This window comes from Helianthus annuus, chromosome 9, assembly GCF_002127325.2.
Source record: "Helianthus annuus cultivar XRQ/B chromosome 9, HanXRQr2.0-SUNRISE, whole genome shotgun sequence".
In the NCBI taxonomy this organism is placed as follows: domain Eukaryota; kingdom Viridiplantae; phylum Streptophyta; class Magnoliopsida; order Asterales; family Asteraceae; genus Helianthus; species Helianthus annuus.
The window spans coordinates 32,920,425-32,941,716 of NC_035441.2; the positions used below are offsets into that span (position 1 = coordinate 32,920,425).

General features: G+C 37.0%; 1 protein-coding gene across 1 annotated transcript; it reads right to left on the reverse strand.

The window, feature by feature from the left end:
* Positions 1 to 2,435: 2,435 nt before the first annotated feature.
* Positions 2,436 to 3,647, reverse strand: LOC118481692. Its single transcript, XM_035976897.1, has 3 exons — positions 3,455 to 3,647; positions 3,313 to 3,372; positions 2,436 to 3,229 (listed from the first exon to the last, which is right to left on the reverse strand). The coding sequence occupies exons 1-3, from the start codon at positions 3,645 to 3,647 to the stop codon at positions 2,436 to 2,438; spliced, it is 1,047 nt and encodes a 348-aa protein (XP_035832790.1).
* Between the last annotated feature and the right edge of the window lie 17,645 nt (positions 3,648 to 21,292).

Here is a 21,292-nt window from a genome sequence, read left to right on the forward strand (position 1 = left end):
TAATATACACTGATGTAATTACCTTCTTCTTTTTTTATACAAAGTGTGTGTTTTTTAAAAATTAATGTGCAGGTGAAACAATAATAGGAAATAGAATAGATTAGGTGGTGGAATAGGTCCTTCAGGACCAAGTAGCCCGGTTGGGCCCACGTCAAGCCAACCAAGTTTCGGTGGCTGGATTCCCACTTGGGGTGGTGATGAAAGAGAGCTTTCCGAGGAGAGTGGTGAAATGGGGGGAGGGGGGGTTTGTACGGGTTCAAACACGGCGTCTGTTATACACTTCCCGGGGGTGCTAATTTTTGCGAAACCAATTCGCAGTTTCCTTGAAAAAACCCACGGAGAGGTAGCACCAGGGGACAACGGGATAGAGCCAAAAAATATAACCAGAGATGATCACAAGGTCTGGGCATTTGTTTTCCACAATAGGACTAGGGAGGCATGGATCAAACAAACAATAATGGAACTAAGACTCAGGTAACTTGACAAAACCCCATTGCATGTATGAATGTCGTACATGCATTTTTTTCCTAGGGACAAGGATATTTATGTAGGGGGTTTGGATGGTTTGTGCAGGGACCCGGCGGTAAAAATCTCAGCAGGGGATGCCACAGAAGAATTCCCGCAAGGAAAACACAAAGAAAAAAAAAACACGAACACGTTGTATGAAATTTACGAAACTTGTAAAAAAAGAAAACTTACCTTTTTACGTGTGTACTTTTTTCTAGCTATGTGATGTTTGAGAACCAATACGGGATGTGTGTGGAGGCCGACAAATTTAAGACACTGGCAATTGGGTACGATGTATCAGGGACGGTGTTGGATGTGTGGGTTCACGTTCTTAAGAACGATCCAACCTATCGCGATCCAAGTCTACCCAGACCTTTGTTCTGTGTCCACACAACAATAGTAAATGGGTTGTGACTTTAACTTTGTCTTCCATATTTAGTTTGAAAACAGAAAAAGTCGCGTCTTCACTTGCTGACACGCATATGTTCTACGCAGGTTGATTGGATGTTGAGTTTAGAGACCGGCCCTTCTGCAAGTCGTCTTTCCGCTTTTGAGTCTGGCTTAAAAAGCAGCCTTTACGGGCGCGAACATTTGCTTGACCTGAAGGAGATTGATATGTTGTTTGTGCCTTTAGTTGAAGGGAAACACTTCTATCTGCTGGTGTTTGATTTGGACAGAGAGCACATATACTTGGTCGATCACATGTCTGATGGGGAGTCTGATGTGTTTCTCAGGGGCCATGTAGAATATGTTCTCAAAACAACCCCCTTTAAGGTGGTTTGTGACTGATCTTACAAAAAAAATTCTTTTCCATTATATACGATAACAACAAAGTCAGGTACAGTAATCGTGTTGTTTTTTTAAACTTATGTACCATGCAGATCGAAACATATAGTCATTGAATATCTAGAGCTAGTAAAGCACCAAAAAGCCGCCATTATGCACAAAACTATCATCCAGAGAGAATCGTTGGCTTGGTCAACAGCCCGTAGGGGAGCATCGCCGAACGTTGACTATGCCATTTTCATCATGAGACATATGGAGCGATTTCTGGGTTCTCGACGTGATTTCTTCTGTGTTTTTAGCTCGAATGGTTCGCGTAAGAAAGCATAGTGCAATTACTTGCGTAGGAAGTATGCAAGTCAGATACTCCTCTCTGCAGTGAAGAAATATCACGGGGAGGTGCGACATTGCATTGATAGAAGGTAGATGGATACGGCTGGTGACTGTCGTTTGGGTATTTTTTGTTGACGTTTAAGTATGTTATTACTCTGTAATTTGACAATGTTGTATATGTCTTGGGTGGTCATGATGATGGATGGCGGTTCTTTTATGGGGGCATACTCCCCGGTATAAAAGACTACTACCACATGTGTATGTGGTGCCCACCTTTTGTCACTGTGAAAACAAAAACTAATATATTAGGTTTGGCTAACCTTTTACGAAAGTATAAGGTTTTTCGAAAACGTTCATGTCAAAGTTGGGTCAATGATGTGGGGTTATTACCTTTGAGTGTGCCTATTGGCACACTAAAGTGCCTATTGGCACACCAAACCCTAGCAAAAGTTAGGGTTTATCTACGCTGCGTATTGGTCAATACGCAGCCTATAAGGTTAACCCTAGACGCTGCGTATTGACCAATACGCAGCGTAGATAAACCATAGATCTCAGTGCCTGATTACCAATCATTGCATAGAAAACAAGGTCCCTATACGCTGCGTATTGGTCAATACGCAGCGTATATAAAACTGATGCACATTTGGGGTCATTTTGGTAGGTTTGAAGTGTCAAATTTTTGCCAGGTTTCTATACGCTGCGTATTGACCAATACGCAGCGTATATAAACTTGGTAAAATTTGACACTTCATACCTGGAAACATTTTGTGTCAATTTCTGAAACATAAGGGACCATTATTGTAGAGCTCCATTCAATGGGATCCGTTAATGGGGGCATCCGTTAATGGGAAGATGGTAGAGCTCCATTCAATGCTTAGCACGTGGAGGACAATATTATACCTTTGCGCTATGAGAAGCCCTACCTGGGGCATTTCCATCCAGTGACTTTCATCGCACCCTTTCACTGAATGCCATTCGATGCTCTTACGTATTCGTTTAAAGTCTCCTTCGTTATATGTTTCGAATACATGCTTCCAACGCGGTTTGTTATGGTCAATCTCCAGTAGTAAATCTCTTCGAATATTGGGCCATGCGTGTTCCGTAAAACCTAACCCGACAGCCACAGACCTGTACCCACAATGACCGTCTGGGGTCACATCTTGTATACGCGATATGTAAGAGCGAAACTCTGATGGAATTTGATTCTTAAACCTCTTAATGCATAACAAGTGCTCGTCCCCCTTTATTAATGGAAAAACCTTATCATCCCTCGTCTCCTTCTTTTTAGAACTTGTTGAACTGTTTGGTTGCATTTTAGGTTTTTCAGACTTCACAAACGAACCAGTTCCACGAGAGCCCTCTGACGGTACGTATGAGCTGTGTCGGGGTAAATCGTACCTATGCTTGGGGGAAGCGGTAATTACGTTGCTGTCCTCGCCATAGGAGCTGTATCTCGCAGCTTGGTCTAACCTCGCAGCTTCATCTAGCCTTTCTTGTACTTTCTTTGATGTAGACCGACCGCGAGTGTTTTGCTGGACGATCGGTGGTTTCTTGGTTGACGATTTCGGGGTGAAAACCGCTTTATCTTTGAAAGCATACTCTTTTGCTGAACGGGGGACTGCGCCTCTAAATGTTGCCGCACATTATTGAGCTCTGCTACAATATCGACCTCCTCGTCTACCAGTTTACAAGGGAGCAAGTCAAGCTTACGCCAGAATACATCTATCTCGTCGAGTTGTATTATACGCCCTGCACAGTTAAGTTAATACGGTGTGAGAAACAGCTAAATCGTACAAAATAACAAAAGGTTTGTTGTTTTAATATTTTTTACCTGTACGTTTGTAGTTTTCCAGCCTACAAGCACACGGCAATCCTTTGCTAAGCCACATATGGCAACCACATGATGCGTTAAGTTTCCGCAACACATCCATCTTCCTCAGTAGCTCTTTTTCCAGCAAATCAAGTGCTTTATGGGAAACCTTTCCAAGTAGGTTGTCCAACATTCGGTGTCTGTGGTGGTTCATCGTTTTTTCGATGCTCTCAGTGAAACTTTTTTGTATTTCATCATACTGAGTTTCAACTATATTAATGATGCATCTTGCTATTCGCTCCAATGAACTCCCGCGCGTAATGTATCTTTTTAAATTTGCGTGCTGGCTCTCAACTCTGTTGGTGGTGCACTGACCAAAGTTGCGACACTTATCGGTCCACGCATAAACGAACATTTCTTTATAGTCTTTGAGCCAGTTTTCGTAGACGTAATCATAGACACCTGTAAAAAAAATAATGAAATGTAAAAGCGTGTGTGAAATATAATAGATTGGGTGAGTCGTTTGTTGAAGGAACACTTACTTTCTCGGTTGGCAACCACGAGTCGGTTATACATTTTCTCCAAGTTGTACTTGTACATGGGCTCTGATGAAGATTCGCACAATGTCCGCCAGTACGACATAAATTTCCCCCAATCTTCTTTATCGAACCCTTCCTTGCACTTTCTAGCTATATTTTGTTGGATGTGAAAGTGGCATAGAAGCCTTTTTGCGTTCGGGAATACTTTAGAACACGCATTTATTAGGGCAAGCTCCCTATCCGTGACTATCACACGCGGCATCATACATTCATGCAATATTGACTTGATCCGCTCAAGTACCCACACGTAGTTACCCCTTCGTTCTTTACAAATAACGGCATGTGCGATACAAAAAGACTTCCCAGTCGACGTCATACCCACAACCTGGACAAATGGCATGTTATAGAGGTTTGTTTTGTAGGTCGTGTCGATCAACATCACGTGCGGGAATGCACGCCACATAGTGATTGAATAAGGATGAACAAAGAAAATCTCTGTTACGACATCTGTTTTGGGATCTTGTCGGGTGTCGTAAATGAATCGGCGGTCATGCAGCAGGCTTTCCAGTGCCTGAATAGGATTCTTTCCGTCCATTATTGTCGCTCTAATTTTTTGTACCGCATTTTGCACGTCTTTCTGAACGTGCAGGCTGTCGGGGAACTGTTTTCTTAGGGTTTGAAATATGATACGTGGCTCCATGTTTTGAGCAGTTAGCTGCTCCACCAGCTTGTATTCGGCTTTAGTAAATCTTCGCACAAAAGCGTGGCCCAACAGACTCGTCGTAGGTTCGTGGTTATGGTTCGCACAATCCACTTTTAACTCCCACGTGTCGTTCGTCACGTCCCGGATGGCGAGTAATGAAAATGGGCAGCCGATTTTTTTGCTACCAGCTTTCCTAACTGTTGCTTTACTACGGTGTTCACCACTACGGTCGCACACAAGCCATACCATCCCAGTTGTACCGCCAATATTTTTTGATCGGCGGGTAACAATTACGTAACCATTATCCTTTCCCGTTTCTTGTACCCAATTCTTCAAATCAGTTAGAGACATGAAACGCTTAAAAAAAGTTACGTTAATAATAATATAATCGAAACTTCAGGGACCATTTGTGTCAAAAAGACATTAATAATAATAATAACAATAATAATAATAACAATAATAATAATAATAATAATAATAATAATAATAATAATAATATAATCGAAACTTATACTTCAGGTACTAATATGGTTATTATTGAAACTATTTTAACAGAATGATTTAACAAGGTTAACTTTCATATAAAGATTTCATCTTTAAACACTAACTCAGTTAGCATACTTAACTGAACAGTATAGGGACCATTTGTGTCAATTTTTGAAACTTCAGGGACTATTTTTGTCAATTTTCGAAACTTCAGGGACCATTTTTGTCAATTTTAGAAACTTCAGGGACCATTTTTGTCAAATTTCGAAAGTTCAGGGACCATTTTTGCAATTTCCGAAAGTTCAGGGACCATTTTTGTCAATTTTCGAAAGTTCAGGGACCATTTTGTCAATTATCGAAACTTCAGGGACCATTTTTGTCAATTTTCAAAACTTCAGGGACTGTTTTGTCAATTTTTTGAAACTTCAGGGACTATTTTCGTAAAATTTGAAACTTCAGGGACTTTTTATTGTTTTTGGCACTTAACTGGACTAACTGAGTTCTCTAACTCAGTTAGTGGTCCCTTGTATTAAATGCTAACCTAGTTAGGATATAAGTATGATTTAACTAACAAAGTTAGGTTTAAACTAACCATTTTAACTAAAAATAAATTTCATGATTCTTTTATTTATTTACAATACTAATTTATTTAAAATATTTTTTATTAATTTATTTATTTAGAAAAGAAAAATAAATTTTTTATTAACTTAACTTTCTTAACTTGTTTATTTACTAAATCTTATAATTATTTTGTTAATTAGACTAACTAGATTATTATTATAAAAAGAATACAATTTTTAATAATAATAATAATAATAATAATAATAATAATAATTATAATTATAATATTTTTAACAACAACAATAATAATAATAATAATAATAATAATAATAATAATAATAATAATAATAATAATAATAATAATAATTATAATTAAAGTATTTTAACAATAATAATAATTATTATAATTATATTATTTTTAACAATAATAATAATAATAATAATAACAATTATAATTATAATAATAATAACAATAATTATTTTAATGTGATACCTCATTTACTTGAAATGGATTGCCCGGGGTAGATGGTTCATAAAGTGATGTGTTACGGGACTCATAACCATATCCACCATGTTCTTCGTATCCACCGTATCCAACTTCATCCCTAGATCTATCATATACACTGTATCCACCGTAGCCCCCGTATCCACTGTAACCACCGTCACCCCCATATCTATCGTATCCACCGTAGCCCCCATATCCACTGTAACCACCTTCACCCCCGTATCCACCATCACCACCGTATCCACTGTAACTTCCGTATCCACCTTCATCCCCGTATACCCCATAACCCGGATACGATTGCTGCGTCGGGTAATATGGTTCATCAACAGGTGCATTCTCAGCACCGTATCCACTTTGTTGCACGTACGGAGATTCATACCCGTATCCGTAATCTGGACACACTTGATGCGCCGGGTAATTTGGTTCATCAACAGGTGGAGTGGGAGTCTTGTTCAAGTCTGGCAACTGTGTTTCTTGATCAACAGGGACTACAGACACAACCTCCTCCTCCTCATTGGCAGCATTTGATCCCCATGTGTCGTTAGAATAGCGATTACCGAAATAATTAACCTTCCAAAATGATGACATTTTAACAAGGTTGAACCAAAAACTAACAATTTACTGAAGAAGAAGATGAAAAGGAAAGCAAAGTATATGTCGGGTGATGGGTAACAGATATGAATGGAGGGATAAATAGACTTTCATCTGGCATGTCAATACGCAGCGTATTGATCCCTACTCACCGTATTACTTTATTCACGTGCCCTGGACAACATCGTATCAGGTCAAATCAGTCTGTCAATACGGTGCGTATTGATCAATACGCACCCTATGTTAGACTGATTTGACATGGTACTAGGTTTGACTGTCTGTTCGTGTACCTACCACTTATATACGTTGCGTATTGACCAATACGCAGCATATTTAGGTAACCCTATACGCTGCGTATTGGTCAATACGCAGCGTATGTAAACCCTAAGTGTGCAGATAGCCTGCCTTGGTGTGCAGATAGTGAGAGCCTTACCTTTTTATGCTTGAATATTTTAGGAGGGCTTTTTTTTTATGTAAAAAACTGAACGTAAATACCTCCTTTATACTAAAACCGCAAGCGTAAATTTGTAGGAAATGTGTAAGACACCGGTAAAACGTTTTTACATTTGACTCATTTAAAACTAAAAAGGAAAGATAAAAAACTTTAAACCTGCCGAAAAAAAACTTTATTAAAGGTGTACGCTAGCCGTAAATTGTAGGATTGTGTATTTGACCCGAACGAGTCGTTCAGAGGAGTTTTGATCTGTTTCAGGTGCGGAAAACAAGAAACAGACTTAGAAATAGCTTGTTCTTCACTTTAAACAAATATTTGATTGATCTAACACTGTTTACATCCACTGGATAAACCAGCAGCACTTCGGTATCCAAAATCACCAATGTTACGACTAATCAGAGGTTTCGCTTGAGATGGCTATTTATAGGCCAAGGGCTTCCGCTTGGAATGGTTCAAGCGGAACCACAATGTGTTGATTCCGCTTGAAACTGTTTCAAGCGGAATCTCTAACAAAAGTACTTTCAAGCGAAATCAGCTATAAAATCTCCTATTTTCTCGATCTACGTGCCCTGATCTATCCTGTCTAGACTAAGACTTGATACAAGACGAAGTCGACAGATGCATGCACTAACAGACTCCCCCTCAGATGTTGACGAGTCTATCGTGTCGAGTCTTCATATCTTCAGTCTTTATCAGTCTTTGGGCTTCACTCTTTCTATCAGCAACAACAGACTCCCCCTAACAATGTGCTGGCCTTTCTTAAGTTCATCAGCATCATCTGTTTCAGGATCGTAGTCTGGCTCACACTTTCTCCACATAGTGTTCAGGTATCGGAAACCTGGCTCTTCAAGCGCAAGCTTTTCATGATCGATCAACCTGGCTCTACTAATGTTGTTCCAAGATAGTGCTTGTCTCTTATCCAGCTCAGGATCGTCACCTGGCTTAGATTTATATCTGCACAATCTCTACCTCACAATAAATATCACACATTTAAACATTTTAAATTTAAGTATTCAGACTCCCTCTCAAATTTAACCAGTCTTCTGATGAACCACTTGTAAATCTGATCAAAACACATTTGTTTTCAAACACAAATTTTCACTCACAAAATGGTCATCATGTTTAGCACTCGGAATTTTGAAAATCAGCTCTCCAACACGAGTTGTCGAAAATCTTTTTAAATTTTTCAAAATTTTATGCTAAAACACACAGAAAATCTTTTTGAATTTTGAAATAAGAAAAGTGCAATGCAGTAAAGAAATATTTACAGACACTATTTTTGTGAGTTTGTGTAAGAGGATCATATCAGTTTAGAGACAACTCACCAACACCGTTAAGCTTCATTTCATTTTAAGTTCTAAACAATTCACTTAGATTGTAAGTATATTGGTCCACTTAAATTTTCACACAAAGTTCAACTGATCCGAGATATGATGTTAATGTCTTAAGCACTTAAACTTACTCGCTTATCCCACTTCTTGAATATACTCTCGTATCCAGATCCCAATATTCAGTCTTACAGGTGAGTATACCTAGATGATATATGTAAGGGGTTAGATGCGAAACCGTGAGAGCTCATGTCAGAACTTCCGTTCAGCAGAGAGATGACGGTTCGACTTTAGGTGTGTCTACTTTAGAGGATCTTTTGTTACAACAGCAATGACTATCAATTTTATTGTTTCATAAATTTGCTGAGGGCGGCGCTATGTTTCAAGCATTTGCAGAAAGTATTATGCGGGGACTAGGTCAAAATTTCCATTAAGCAGAAGTCTCGGGATAATACCCCAGATATCACTAAGCATAAAGACCTAGTATCTCAGAAAGAGGGACTTTTCAAACAAGATTTCGGGGGTTACCCATATATCCAAGAGGTTGTTACCCACGATAAGCAAGTTTGAATTTAGGTTTATATCTCGTCACAATTTACTAAATGTGCAAAAACCTACTGGCATATCCGCAGTGAGATTGTTTATCACAATTTTTGCTTTCCATTTCTTTAGCGTGTTGTGACAGTCCACTGATGTACTATCATTTCCTCTTTTATACAACAAAATTCATTTTTCATTTTATCATGTTTTTGGCTTTTTCAAATTTTCTAATGTTATTGGATTTTCTGAAATTTTCTACTCCCCCTAAAATGCAAACACATAAAGAAATTTGAAAACAAACTGTACAAGTAAGTTGACAACCGATATCGAGTTACCTCAATTCGCCATCCACTTGGCATAAACAATCAGAACTCCCCCTTTCAACAAACTATTTTCTCATTAAGATTTCAAAACACTTAAGTTTGTTTTAATCGAAATGATTTTTCCGGAAAATAAGTTTGTTTTTATCACTTGTAGGGACTGGTTCATCATCTTGTTCATTTTTAACCACTTGTAGAAAATCAAGTACAACTTAATGTCCCTAATTTACCACTTTCAAGTATGCAACCTCTGTACCACTTGTAAAAATATCCAAATCAATTAACCACATGTAGGAATAAAACATCTAGACAAACCATTTTACCAATCAAGATGTCGATTCCTGCTTCGCACTTACCAACCTGGAAGCTCCAGCAACCTGTAAAATTTAACAGTTTCAAAATCTTTCACACAATCTATTTAAACATGAATGATGCCGATTCCTGATCCACGATTACAAACTTGGGATCTCCGGCAAAGTCAGATATTTCAAGGGAAAAGAATTTCCACCCAAGTCTGACCAACCTTGGGTGTTTTTAACTCTTGTTCAGTAGGGTTATAAATTGCTTTCTTTGTCGCATAAAAATCCTTAACCCCTTTTGCCTTTCCCTCGATCATTTTCCCAAAAATTTTCTTAACATTCCCATTGAATGTTTTCTTGACATCAAACTCATTTTTCTCAAAATAAAATTGATCTGAGATTTCAACCTTACCAACATTATTCAATGATGGAAAACTAACATCATTCATTGAAGCTATTTCTTTCACCTCAACCTGTGGCTCTTCAGGCTTTGTGGAACCAGAATCATCGCCGACTTTCTTATCAACTTTCTTAACAACCCACACTTGGTTGTCCTTTGCTTTCTTTTTGTAAAAATTTTTCTTAGAACACTCACCAACTTCAAAAGTGGAATTTTCAAAAGTTTTAAATTTCTCAGTAGGTGGTTCAATATCAATAACTTTTCCTTTGAGTTTTTTAAAAACTCCCTGTTTTGTCTTTATATTCTTCGGACAATTCCATGCAATGTGACCAGCTTCATTGCACTTAAAACAAGTACGAGTCTCTTTTGGATGAAAAACTCCAGTTCCTTTTCTCTTCTTCTCAGCACGAAACTCCTGGTTTGATTGTCTCTAGAATGGTTTCTTCTGTTCTTCCTCAGCACTTCCACCTGAAACAAATTCTATTTTTGTTTTAGAATTTTGGGTAAATTACAGTTTTCATCCTTTATGTTTGTACCGAATTGCAACGGATAGCCTTTAACTCTAATAATTACAGACACCGCCTTTATTTGGAAAATCCATTACACCTTATGTCCTTTATCACTAACACAGTTAAATTTATCAGTTAGGTCTGGTCACGTGCAATAGACATAAAGGTATTTCAGTCTTTTTATGCTGCCCTTTTATTTAAAAGTATACCTTATAAATAAAGCCCCTTGTATCACATCAGTACCAATGTGGGTGGTTGTTCTTAATGTTTGATCGGAGGCTCACACAAAAGACGGTGCCGGAAACCTGCAAGTCTTTGCCAAATATATCTTTATTTATATAGAGAAATAAATAATAACCCAATTTCTCATTTTCGTTTAAAAGCAAATTTCACATTCCAAAATATTAAGATAACTTTCAAACTTATCTTTATGGCCTAACATTTGATCGGTAAAAAAATTTGCTCTTCCAACTGCAAATTGAAGTTTATAGATCTGGATCACCAGCCCCCAACTCTAAACGTCGTTGTCGCCGTGGGTTATAGATCTGAGTCACCACCCCTCAAATGTCTACACACATTACAGATCCGAATCAAACGCGACGGTGATGCCACTAATAGATATGCCATTTTACATATCCGAAAGGGTTCTTGTTGAAATCTGGTATACACATACTTCACTCACACATACTTGTAGGTTATATACACGTGTCAGCCGCAGTTGTAGTGGTGTACGGACGTATCGGAGATGCCGGTTATCAGTGAAGTTTGTGGCAGTTGGATCTATCTCTTTATCTCTTAGGATGATGATAAGATTTACCTACATTTTACCTGTCTATCTCTTTATCGGCGATGCAGGTTATCTGTCTATCTCTTTATCTGTCTATCGGAGATGCAGGTTATCTGTCTATCGGAGATGCCGGCGGCAGCCACACAGACACAGTGGTGGTTAAGAGAGAGTTTAGAGATGGGTTTTTGTGATTTTGAAAGGGAGGGAGTGAGAGACTGAGAGGTGACTAAGTAGTGGTGGTGGTGGTGCTAGTGTTGGGTTGGTGATGGTTACAAGTGGAAGAAGAAGAACAATCCAGACGGATAGAATATTATCTATAAATATACAAGTAAAATTACTGATCTACCCTCATGTGCAAGTCACATGACTAATTTAACTTAAAATTTTAACCTGGTTAGTGTTAAAGGACGAAAGGTGTAATGAGTTTTGCAAATAAAGGATTGTGATTGTAATTATTGAAGTTAAAGGCTATCCGTTGTAATCCGATACAAACATAAAGGACGAAAAGTGTAATTTACCCTAGAATTTTTCTCCTTTTTATAATTTTCTGGTGGAATAAAGCCTAAACCTTTCTTTTTGAAATTACCATTATGGTTTGGTTTCTTTTGAAAACCAGAACCAGAATTGTAACTTTTTTTCTTGTTTAAACGCTGTTGAACTCTTGAAGTGTATTTTTTAGGTTTTCCAGTAAGATTTAAATCTTTCATTTCAGAAATATTAATTTCTGTCATTTTGAAAACCTTTTTAATCATGTCAAATCGAACACTTCTTATTGGAAATTCTTTGTCAGAATCATTCAAAGTGTATGCAACTTCAAATGTTTCATCATTCAAATTTGATTTTGATAACAAAAACTCTTTACTGTAAACCCGTTTAACCGACGAATTTGGATTGTCGACTGACGAACTTGAACCTCCAGACTCAGACTCCTCATCAGTATCCAACACATGATCGACCACCTTTTTAGTTAACTCAGACTCATGATCAGAGTCAGACGATGTGAAAGTGACGTCAATGTTTTCTGGTAAATCATCAGTTGTATCAGTTTTTAGCTTTATATTGACTGCTTTTTCGGCTTGCTCCTCATTTGTCTTTCTGGGAGAATAACCTTCCCAGATTGGAGGCGGACACTTGTTATAGCTAACACTCGGTTTCTTACCAGTATCCTTCTTCTTTGGCTTCTCATCCTGGAAAGCTTCCATATCTGCAACAGTCGGATAAATTCAATCAATAAGATAATCAGAACTAGAATAACTTTGTAATAACCGTCTGATTCTCTCATTTTCTATTTTTTCGGTTTCCAATTCTTGTTTCCACTAAGCACTTTCTTCGATGTAGAAATTTATAGCTTTCTGTTTTGTCATCATCACAACATTCATCATGGTTAATGCTTGTTCTCTTTCAGAGTTTGTCTTTTGAAGACCAGTTACTGTTCTATTTAAAACATCATAAGATTCTTTAACATAGTTGAGATTGAACAATAACTGCTCTTACATTTTCTCAAGCTCAGCCAGCTTCTCATCTTTAGCTGCACATTCCTTGCAAGGTTACAAACACTTCAAGCAAGGCTTGACGACTTCCACATTCTTTTCAACTTCTATGAACTTTTCAACTTCAACTACTTTCTCAGCTTCAGTCACCTTTTCTGCTGCACTCACCTGCTCAGTCTCAACAATTTCTTCAGCAACACTTTTAACTTCATCATTTTGAACAACACTTTTAGACTTCATTTGTTGTTGTTCTTTTGCTGTTCATTTCTCCTTTAGCTTCTCCAAACGATCTGCAAAATAAAAATGAAAACTTTCAGCAGAAAGATGAGTTTTTGCAATATTAATATGTTTTTCTTCCTCATCATCACTGCTGTTATTAGTTGGTGATTGATCAAGCTCTACTGATTTGTCAGAATTATCATCCGAAGAACCAGAATCAGATGGTGTTTGATTGAATAAAATTTCTCTTTCTGAACTTTCATCTGATCTTTCCGAGCTTTCATCAGATGAAACAAACTTTTCTTCATCATTCTTCACATATACACCAATTGATTTCATCCACTCAGTAAACATATCTGGTTCTTTCACTATCTTTTCAATGAAAGCTTTAAACTCTCCTTTTTCATCTACAAACATATCCCAGCTAAATCCTTCTGGTAACCTTTCATCATCCTGAAAGTTCCAATAAAAATTTTCTTGATTCCCCAGACAAGCTCTTTTTGAATCCTCTATCACTTTTCTACCATGAGCCACTTGTGGTTCTTGCTGTTGTTGACCGACTTGTTGATAAATGGCTTTCCGGTAGTAGTCATCTTTTCCGAATGGATTCTTCACATCACTTGCTTCCCTATTCTTGCATTCCCGCTTAAAATGACCTTTCTCCCTGCATCACAAAAAGTAACTTTAGATTTATCAAAACCTAAAGTACAAACATGTGCATCAAGAAAGTCATTTCTTCCAGTAATCAGTTTGAATTTTTCTGCTCGTCTTAAGACACTAGCAAGACACCATTTGATGTCCACTAGCTCCATCTCTTCAGCGCCTATCTGATGGTAATCCTCATTTGTTAACATAGGATCCCCGATCCTACCTGCAACCAACCCTTCATAGGATAATAGCACGGAACCAAGTAATGCCATGTGATCTTTCGCAACCTCTTCTGAAAAGCTTTGACCATCTGGAAGATTCAATGCAATGTTGCACTGTATCACATAACCATTTCCAGTTTTTGTACTTTGAGAATGAAAGCTTGATGTTGTTTCTTTTGGATTGACACTTGGATATGAAGAGAATCCACTGATTTGTTTGAACTTTGATCAACTTTTTCAGATGAATCTCCAGCACTAAACGCAGTTTGGATTTTCGGGCTTCTTTCAGCTTCTAGAACACTACCCTTGTAGTACATTTTCACATCTTGTTGACCACTTGGATTGTTCATCCTCGCAATCTTTTGTTGTTCCAGATCTTGACCCTCAATCTTTTCAATAAACTGAGAAATCGTCAACCCATCATATACCCCAGTGTTCTTAAGAATCATCAAGTAAGTACCCCATTCTTTTTGTGGTAAAGCGTCAGCTAACTTGTCTACAGTCTACCCACTCTTCACGATCTTTTGTTATGCTCAGCATCGACATGGATCGCACTAAGTGGCAATATCTTTCAATAAGCTTCTTTGTATCCATGTTTCAATAGCACGCTTTTAAAAAAAACAACAACTATTCAAGCGGAATATCCAATTACAAATTCAAGCGAAATACTGATCTTTCCTCAAGCGAAATCACCAATGTTGTTTTCAAGCGAAATAACAATTCACAATTTCAAGCGGAATATCAACTTCAGCTTCAAGCGAATATCAACTTAGCAATTTGAAGCGGAATCAGTGTACACTTTGAAGCGGAATCTATGATTTGGCAGCTTGGAACGGAATCAGAAAAAAAATTCTGAAGCGGAATCAATACTTTGGAGCGGAAACAGATACTGTTGAAGCGGAATCACAAATCTTTTGAAGCGGAACCACTGATTTTAAGCGGAATCAGACTGTTGTTCGTTCAAGCGGAATCAGTTCGAAGGTCCATTTCACTACTTTTTAAGCTGAATTTTACTGTGAAACTCTCAAGGGTTTGTTAATATGTATTTTTACACAATCTGTGAAGATTTGATCCAATTTTGACCGTTAAAACTTTCTGAACTGATGAAAGAAGGTGTAGAAGATAGAAAATGCAATGAAATTTAGCTGTAATCTGCAGAACTCCTCCTCCTGGGCTCTGATACCACTTGTAGGATCGTGTATTTGACCCGAACGAGTCGTTCAGAGGAGTTTTGATCTGTTCCAGGTGCGGAAAACAAGAAACAGACTTAGAAACAGCTTGTTCTTCACTTTAAACAAAGATTTGATTGATCTAACACTGTTTACATCCACTGGATAAACCGGCAGCACTTCGGTATCCAAAATCACCAATGTTACAACTAATAAGAGGTTTCGCTTGAGATGGCTATTTATAGGCCAAGGGGTTCCGCTTGGAATGGTTCAAGCGGAATCACAATGTATTGATTTCGCTTGAAAACGTTTCAAGCGGAATCTCTATCAAAAGTACTTTCAAGCGAAATCAGCTATAAAATCTCCCATTTTCTTGATCTACGTGCCCTGATCTATCCTATCTAGACTAAGACTCGATACAAGACGGAGTCGACAGATGCATGCACTAACATAAATACCAATTCTAAAGATTTTTAAGGGGTGGTGTAAAAAGATTTGCACAACAAAAAGCTCTATAAAAAAATTTAATTACATCGAATGTTAAAAATTTAGATAAAATAGAAACAACGTAAAAAACTTTGTTAAAAACTGTACGGTAATCGTAAATACATATTCTCGAACTTTTATTACGGGTTGTTTTGAAAGTTTGTACTCAAAATCGCATGCGTAAAATTTCTTTCAGGAACTTAAAAGACGGACCGTAAATTTTTTTTACGCCAAATGTCAAAATTAAAACAAGATACAACCTTTAAGGCAAACCCGTAAAAAAAGTTTTTTTTACATAGATGAAAAATGTTTTTTATTTTTATTTTTTTACATTATTTGTTTAAATTTGAAAAAAAAAAGATAGACCTTTTACCCCCACGCGTAGAAAATATATTAAAAGTCAACCCTAGGCGTAAAAATACCAATTCTCGAACTTCTTTTATGTAGAGTTTTCCAGATTCTATACCCACCCGTAAAAAGCTTTGTACATCAAGTGTTAAAAAAACTTAAACAAACCAAGTAAAAAATTAAGTTTTTTAGAGCTTTACCCTACACGTAAAGCTTTTTTTAAGGGTTGTTTAAAAAACCTTATACTCAACCCTCGTTCGTAAAAAAAACTTAAGAAACCTGTAAACCACCCGTAAAAGAAACTTGTTACAACAAATATTAAAATTAAAAAAAAATACAAACCTTCAAACAAACACGTAAAACAATTTTTTTAAAAGGTTTACGCTACACGTAAAAAGTATAAAGTAAAAAATTTTTTACTTGAGTGAAAAAGTCTTTTTTTAATTATTTTTTTACATCAATTGTTTAAAAACTAGGGGGTTACCCGCCCGCGCATTGCGCGGGACGCCCTTGTAAAATGCACGGGACGCCCTTGTAATCTGGTTGGTGTTCCCTGAAGTGTTGAAATGGTCTCAGAACCCCTTGTAATCCGGTAGTGTTGAAATGGTCTCATTTCTCGCTTTGATGGGTCGGTACAACCCTCCACCTAAGAACCTTGCACGGCCATAAAAAAAAATTTGGAAAGGCAAGCGAGGATCAATTTTATTAACCACACCTCATTCTTAGCAAGGTGCTAAGAGCGTAGATAAAACATGACACCAGATTAAAATACACTGACCATTATCTTCTTATATCATTCCACCGTAGGAAAAAACAATTCTACCCAAAAGTAATCTGCCCAAATCTTTGACTCTAGTTTTTCCCAGTTTAGTTGCTTCCACTTTGATGTTTCTTTTATGGCCTCCGTCAATTTTTGTTGAGAGTTTGAGCCTCCTTCGAATATCTTTTCATTGCGGCTGTTCATTTTTGTTAGAGAGTTTGCGCCTCCTTTGAATATCTTTTCAATGCGGCTGTTCCATATCTTCCACAGCGTGCACATTTCGGTTCCAGTTGCTTTCTTCTTGGCCTTGCTCAGATGTTTTTGTTCTATGTGTTGTAGTAGCCCATTTAGTCTCGAACTGAGCTGGGATAGGTAGTTGTAGCCATACACATACTTGCCACCAGATGCTTCTTGCCCTAATAAAATAACTTTATTTACAAATGTATGATTCTCAGAAAAATATTGTTTTAAGATACATGTAAATAGATGAAAAAACTACTCTGCTACGCATGCCTTTTTTTATCCAAGATATATAAATGCTAATGTGGAAATTAGTTTAAGTGTATAGTTAATAAATGATGAAAATGTTTCTTCTAATGCTCAAAGAAAAGTAAGTGGGTCCAGTCCAATTCACCTACATCGGTCAAATGAGTTTCGCTGGTTGAATTAATGAGTCATGCTTAAGTTGGCCAGTTGAATTGATGAATCCGAGCATGACGCTTGAAGACATCTACTCTAATTCAAGACACTTAAAATTTTTCATCTTTAACATGATCCACGTAACCCGTTCATCTACACGGGTCAGATCGGTTTCGCAGATTGGTTTAATGAATCATGCTCGAGTTCACGGGTTAAATTGATGAACCCGAGCATGACACTTTAATTGTGTCAAATACATCAACTCTAATCCAAAGACACTTGCACTTGTTCATCTTTAAAATGGTCCACGTAACCCATTCATCTACACGGATCAAATGGGTTTCGCGGAAATCACTGCCTCTGTTATATGCATTGAAAACAGGGAGATTCAATCGATAAACATCTAAGGTATTTACCGTGATTTGTTTGTTCCTTTGTCATATGCAACAAGACCTTCTTCTATATCAGCATGTTTTTTTTTTTTGGAAAAAAAGAAGCAGCATTCCACTTGTTTCAGGAGACAACCCGCCAATATAAAGCTTTCTTTGTGCTTGATCACGACTACTTGTGGTACTTCTTCATAAGCTAGGGTGCAAACCTCCACTCATCCCTAAAACATATAAAAAACCATTTTAGCAAACAGGAAGCCACGAACAGAATAATCCGCTACCACCAGATCAAAGAAACCAAGTGCTTCAGCGATGCGTCAATAACATAAATCATGGGTAAATTATTATTGGTAGTACTATGATTATTATTATTAAAAGAATTAAATAACACGTTTAAATTGATGCATAAAAATGACCCTAGATACGGGTTCATGTAAGAAACATTGATGTCTCACTTGGTGTTTGAGCTTGTGCTCATTACTGTAGCAGTAGTTGTCTGACTTGGTGTTTCGCTATTGGCTTATTCATGTGTTTCTCGCTTTCTTTCAGGAATTCCAGTAACATTTTTTGATCTCCATTTCAGTATTTTCATTTATCATCATAAATTGACGTTAGTAAAGAGATTTATGAGGTTTTTGTGTATTTGAATACACCTGGAAGACGGGCAGAACAACTCTTGATTACCACCGGTCGATTGATCTTCAGGCGTGGCGGTTTGTTAACCACACAATGTGTACGTTTTCCACTTCCAATCTGCAAAGCATTAACAAATAAAAATATTGCCACCATATACTTTCAATAGAATTCTTTTTTGAAGTGCCTGTATTTATCAAACCTAACAATTACTTCTCACGTTCTCTTGAAGAAAACCTAAAAACGTCCTCCATGTTCTGCAAGTTCATAGTTTTCTAGTAAGGATCAGTCTCCAAATCAATTTATCCCCGATATCAATTATGCCCTAATTTTAAGAACAATTACGGTCACCAAACGGGAAAACAAATTGAAGAAGACACAAACATCTGGATACGAAAGATAAACTGAAAGATAAACTGGTAGAACATGAATAGAATACAAACCCAGAGCTATTGATTCGGAGGTCGGGATTTCTAGAAAAGGGAGAGCTCAGGCGAGAGAAACTGGATCATCAGACCCTCATTTGTCTTCTGCTACTCCTGATTTTAGTCTCGTCACCTCTTCCTACTGCCGTCAAGGGTCAATGGCGAAACTAACAACCACCCCTTGCATCTAAAACGAAAGAGAAGATCAAATATAGCACGCATGGTACCTTACCACCGGTTCAATCTCGACAACCATCTGCCGCAGATGTACAGATAAGAAATCGATCGATGGAGAAGCACGCCAGAGACAAAACGTTGGCGGTGGAAGAAACTGTGTGAAGTAGATAATCAACTGTGCAAGTAAAACACGTGGCTAACTAATGACCGGCAGATACAGGTTACTAAAACATAGAAACCGGAACTGTTGTTAAGAGCTTTCATCAATTGTTAACATATAAAATTGAAAAAATACAGACCTTTTAACCCACGCATAAAACTTATATTGAAATCAACCCTAACCGTTAAATAAGCATAAACAAACCACGAAAAACCTATATTTTGGAAACCTATAACCACCTGTAAAAAAGTTTTTTACACCAAATGTTAAAATTAAAAAAAAATACAAGCATAAAACAAAACCACGTAATAAATAAGTTTTTTTAAATCTTTATGGTACACGTAAATCTTTTTTTACGGATTGTTTGAAAAAAAGTTTAAACTCCAACCGCATGCGTAAAAAACTTTTTACACCAAATGTTAAATATAAAAAAATCAACCTTTTAAACAAAGTCGTAAAAAAACGTTTTGGAAGGTTTACGCTACATGTAAAACCTATACAAATAAAACTTTTTACGCTACACGTAAAAAGATCGTTTTGGAAGGTTTACGCTACATGTAAAAAAAACGTTTTGAAAGGTTTACGCTGCATATTCTCGAACTTTTTTTATTTTTATTTTTTTGGTAAATTTTTCGGGAAAGCTATGACCACCCGTAAAAATCTTTTTACACCAAGTGGGTTAAATTTAAAAAACAAATCTGAAGCATTTAAAAAATACATGCATGTAAAAAAAGAATTTTTTTTATAGCTTTACAATACACGTAAAGCTTTCTTTAGGGGTTGTTTAAAAGGGTTTATACTCGAACCGCATGCGTTACTTTCTTCGTAAACTTAGAAACCACCCGTAAATTTTTTTTGCATAAAATGTAAAAACTAAAAAAATAAAAAACAAAAGTTTAAACAAAACAGTAAATTTTTTTTACCCTTTTACGTTACATGTAAAAACTATACAATAAGAAGTTTTTAACATCCATGTAAAAAACATTTTACGCCAACTCTTAAAATTGGAAAAAAAGTAGAAGCCTTTAAACTAAACCCGTAAAAGGTAACCTTTTTTAAATTTTACGCTAAACGTAAAAAACTATATGCTAAAACTTTTATACATCCATGTAAAAATTGTTTTTTTACGTCAATTGTTTAAAATTAAAAAAAATACAAACCTTCTAACCTGCGCGTAAAAACTATATCAAATTTCTATGATAAACCAGAAAATACTATTCCCGAAGTTATTTTATCACACCCCGATTTCCACGTGTCTCACCGGTGGGCCCGGTGGGGGATTATCGTGACGTAGTTGGCAACAATATAGTCAAACCACACAATATATGAATGCACAGCGGAAGCATAAAGATAAATATATTTCAACGTTAAGTGTAATATCAATGTATCACCATTGTTGAAACAAAATCTACAGGGGATCAAATAATAATAAAGTATTGTTCAACAGACTTCAGACATCTTAAGCCCCCAAAGGCGTAAAGCCAACAAAACAAGTTTTTAAACGGGTCACATAGATAATACCCAACTACTAATGAGTTGGGGTCAATTGCCCGACCAAGCGGTATTTTAGATACCGTAACCCAAGCCCGTATAACGGAAAATAAGTTAAAAGTATTTACCTTTGCAAGTATAATTCCTTAATTGAAATAAATTGCAGATAGCTTTTACTGGTCTCCTATTCTGGAAAGAAGGTTTAAATTAACCTATTAGAATCCTAACGGGTCTTTAATTTAGCCGTAGCTTAGACCGGTCAGTTTCGACGGATAGATACGGTTTAATCGCGTGAAAGGCGATAACCGGGAATGGAATGTGATTTTGACCCAACAAGTTTGAAGACTTGTTTTATAGGGGTATAATAATCACACTCTGTAATTTGGGGTCAAAACAATATGTTTTGACCCGTTTCGGCTAATTTATGTAAACTAGTTACATAAGCCGAACCGTGCGCGCAAAAGGCGCAACGGGTAACCGTAAGAGTCCTACACTGCTTTCCTAAGTCAATATGCCTTAAAGAGGTTGTGGTATCAGTAGGATACCTTCCGTAATGCCTGTAACGAGTTTAAGTTCACATTA

Coding starts and splice junctions, on each gene's coding strand:
- LOC118481692 (XM_035976897.1), bottom strand. CDS start 3,647: ATGAACCACCACAGACACCGAATGTTGGACAACCTACTTGGAAAGGTT. Junction 3,373..3,454: donor GGAAAACTACAAACGTACAG/GTAAAAAATATT, acceptor TTAACTGTGCAG/GGCGTATAATACAACTCGAC. Junction 3,230..3,312: donor TAAGCTTGACTTGCTCCCTT/GTAAACTGGTAG, acceptor TCCCCCGTTCAG/CAAAAGAGTATGCTTTCAAA.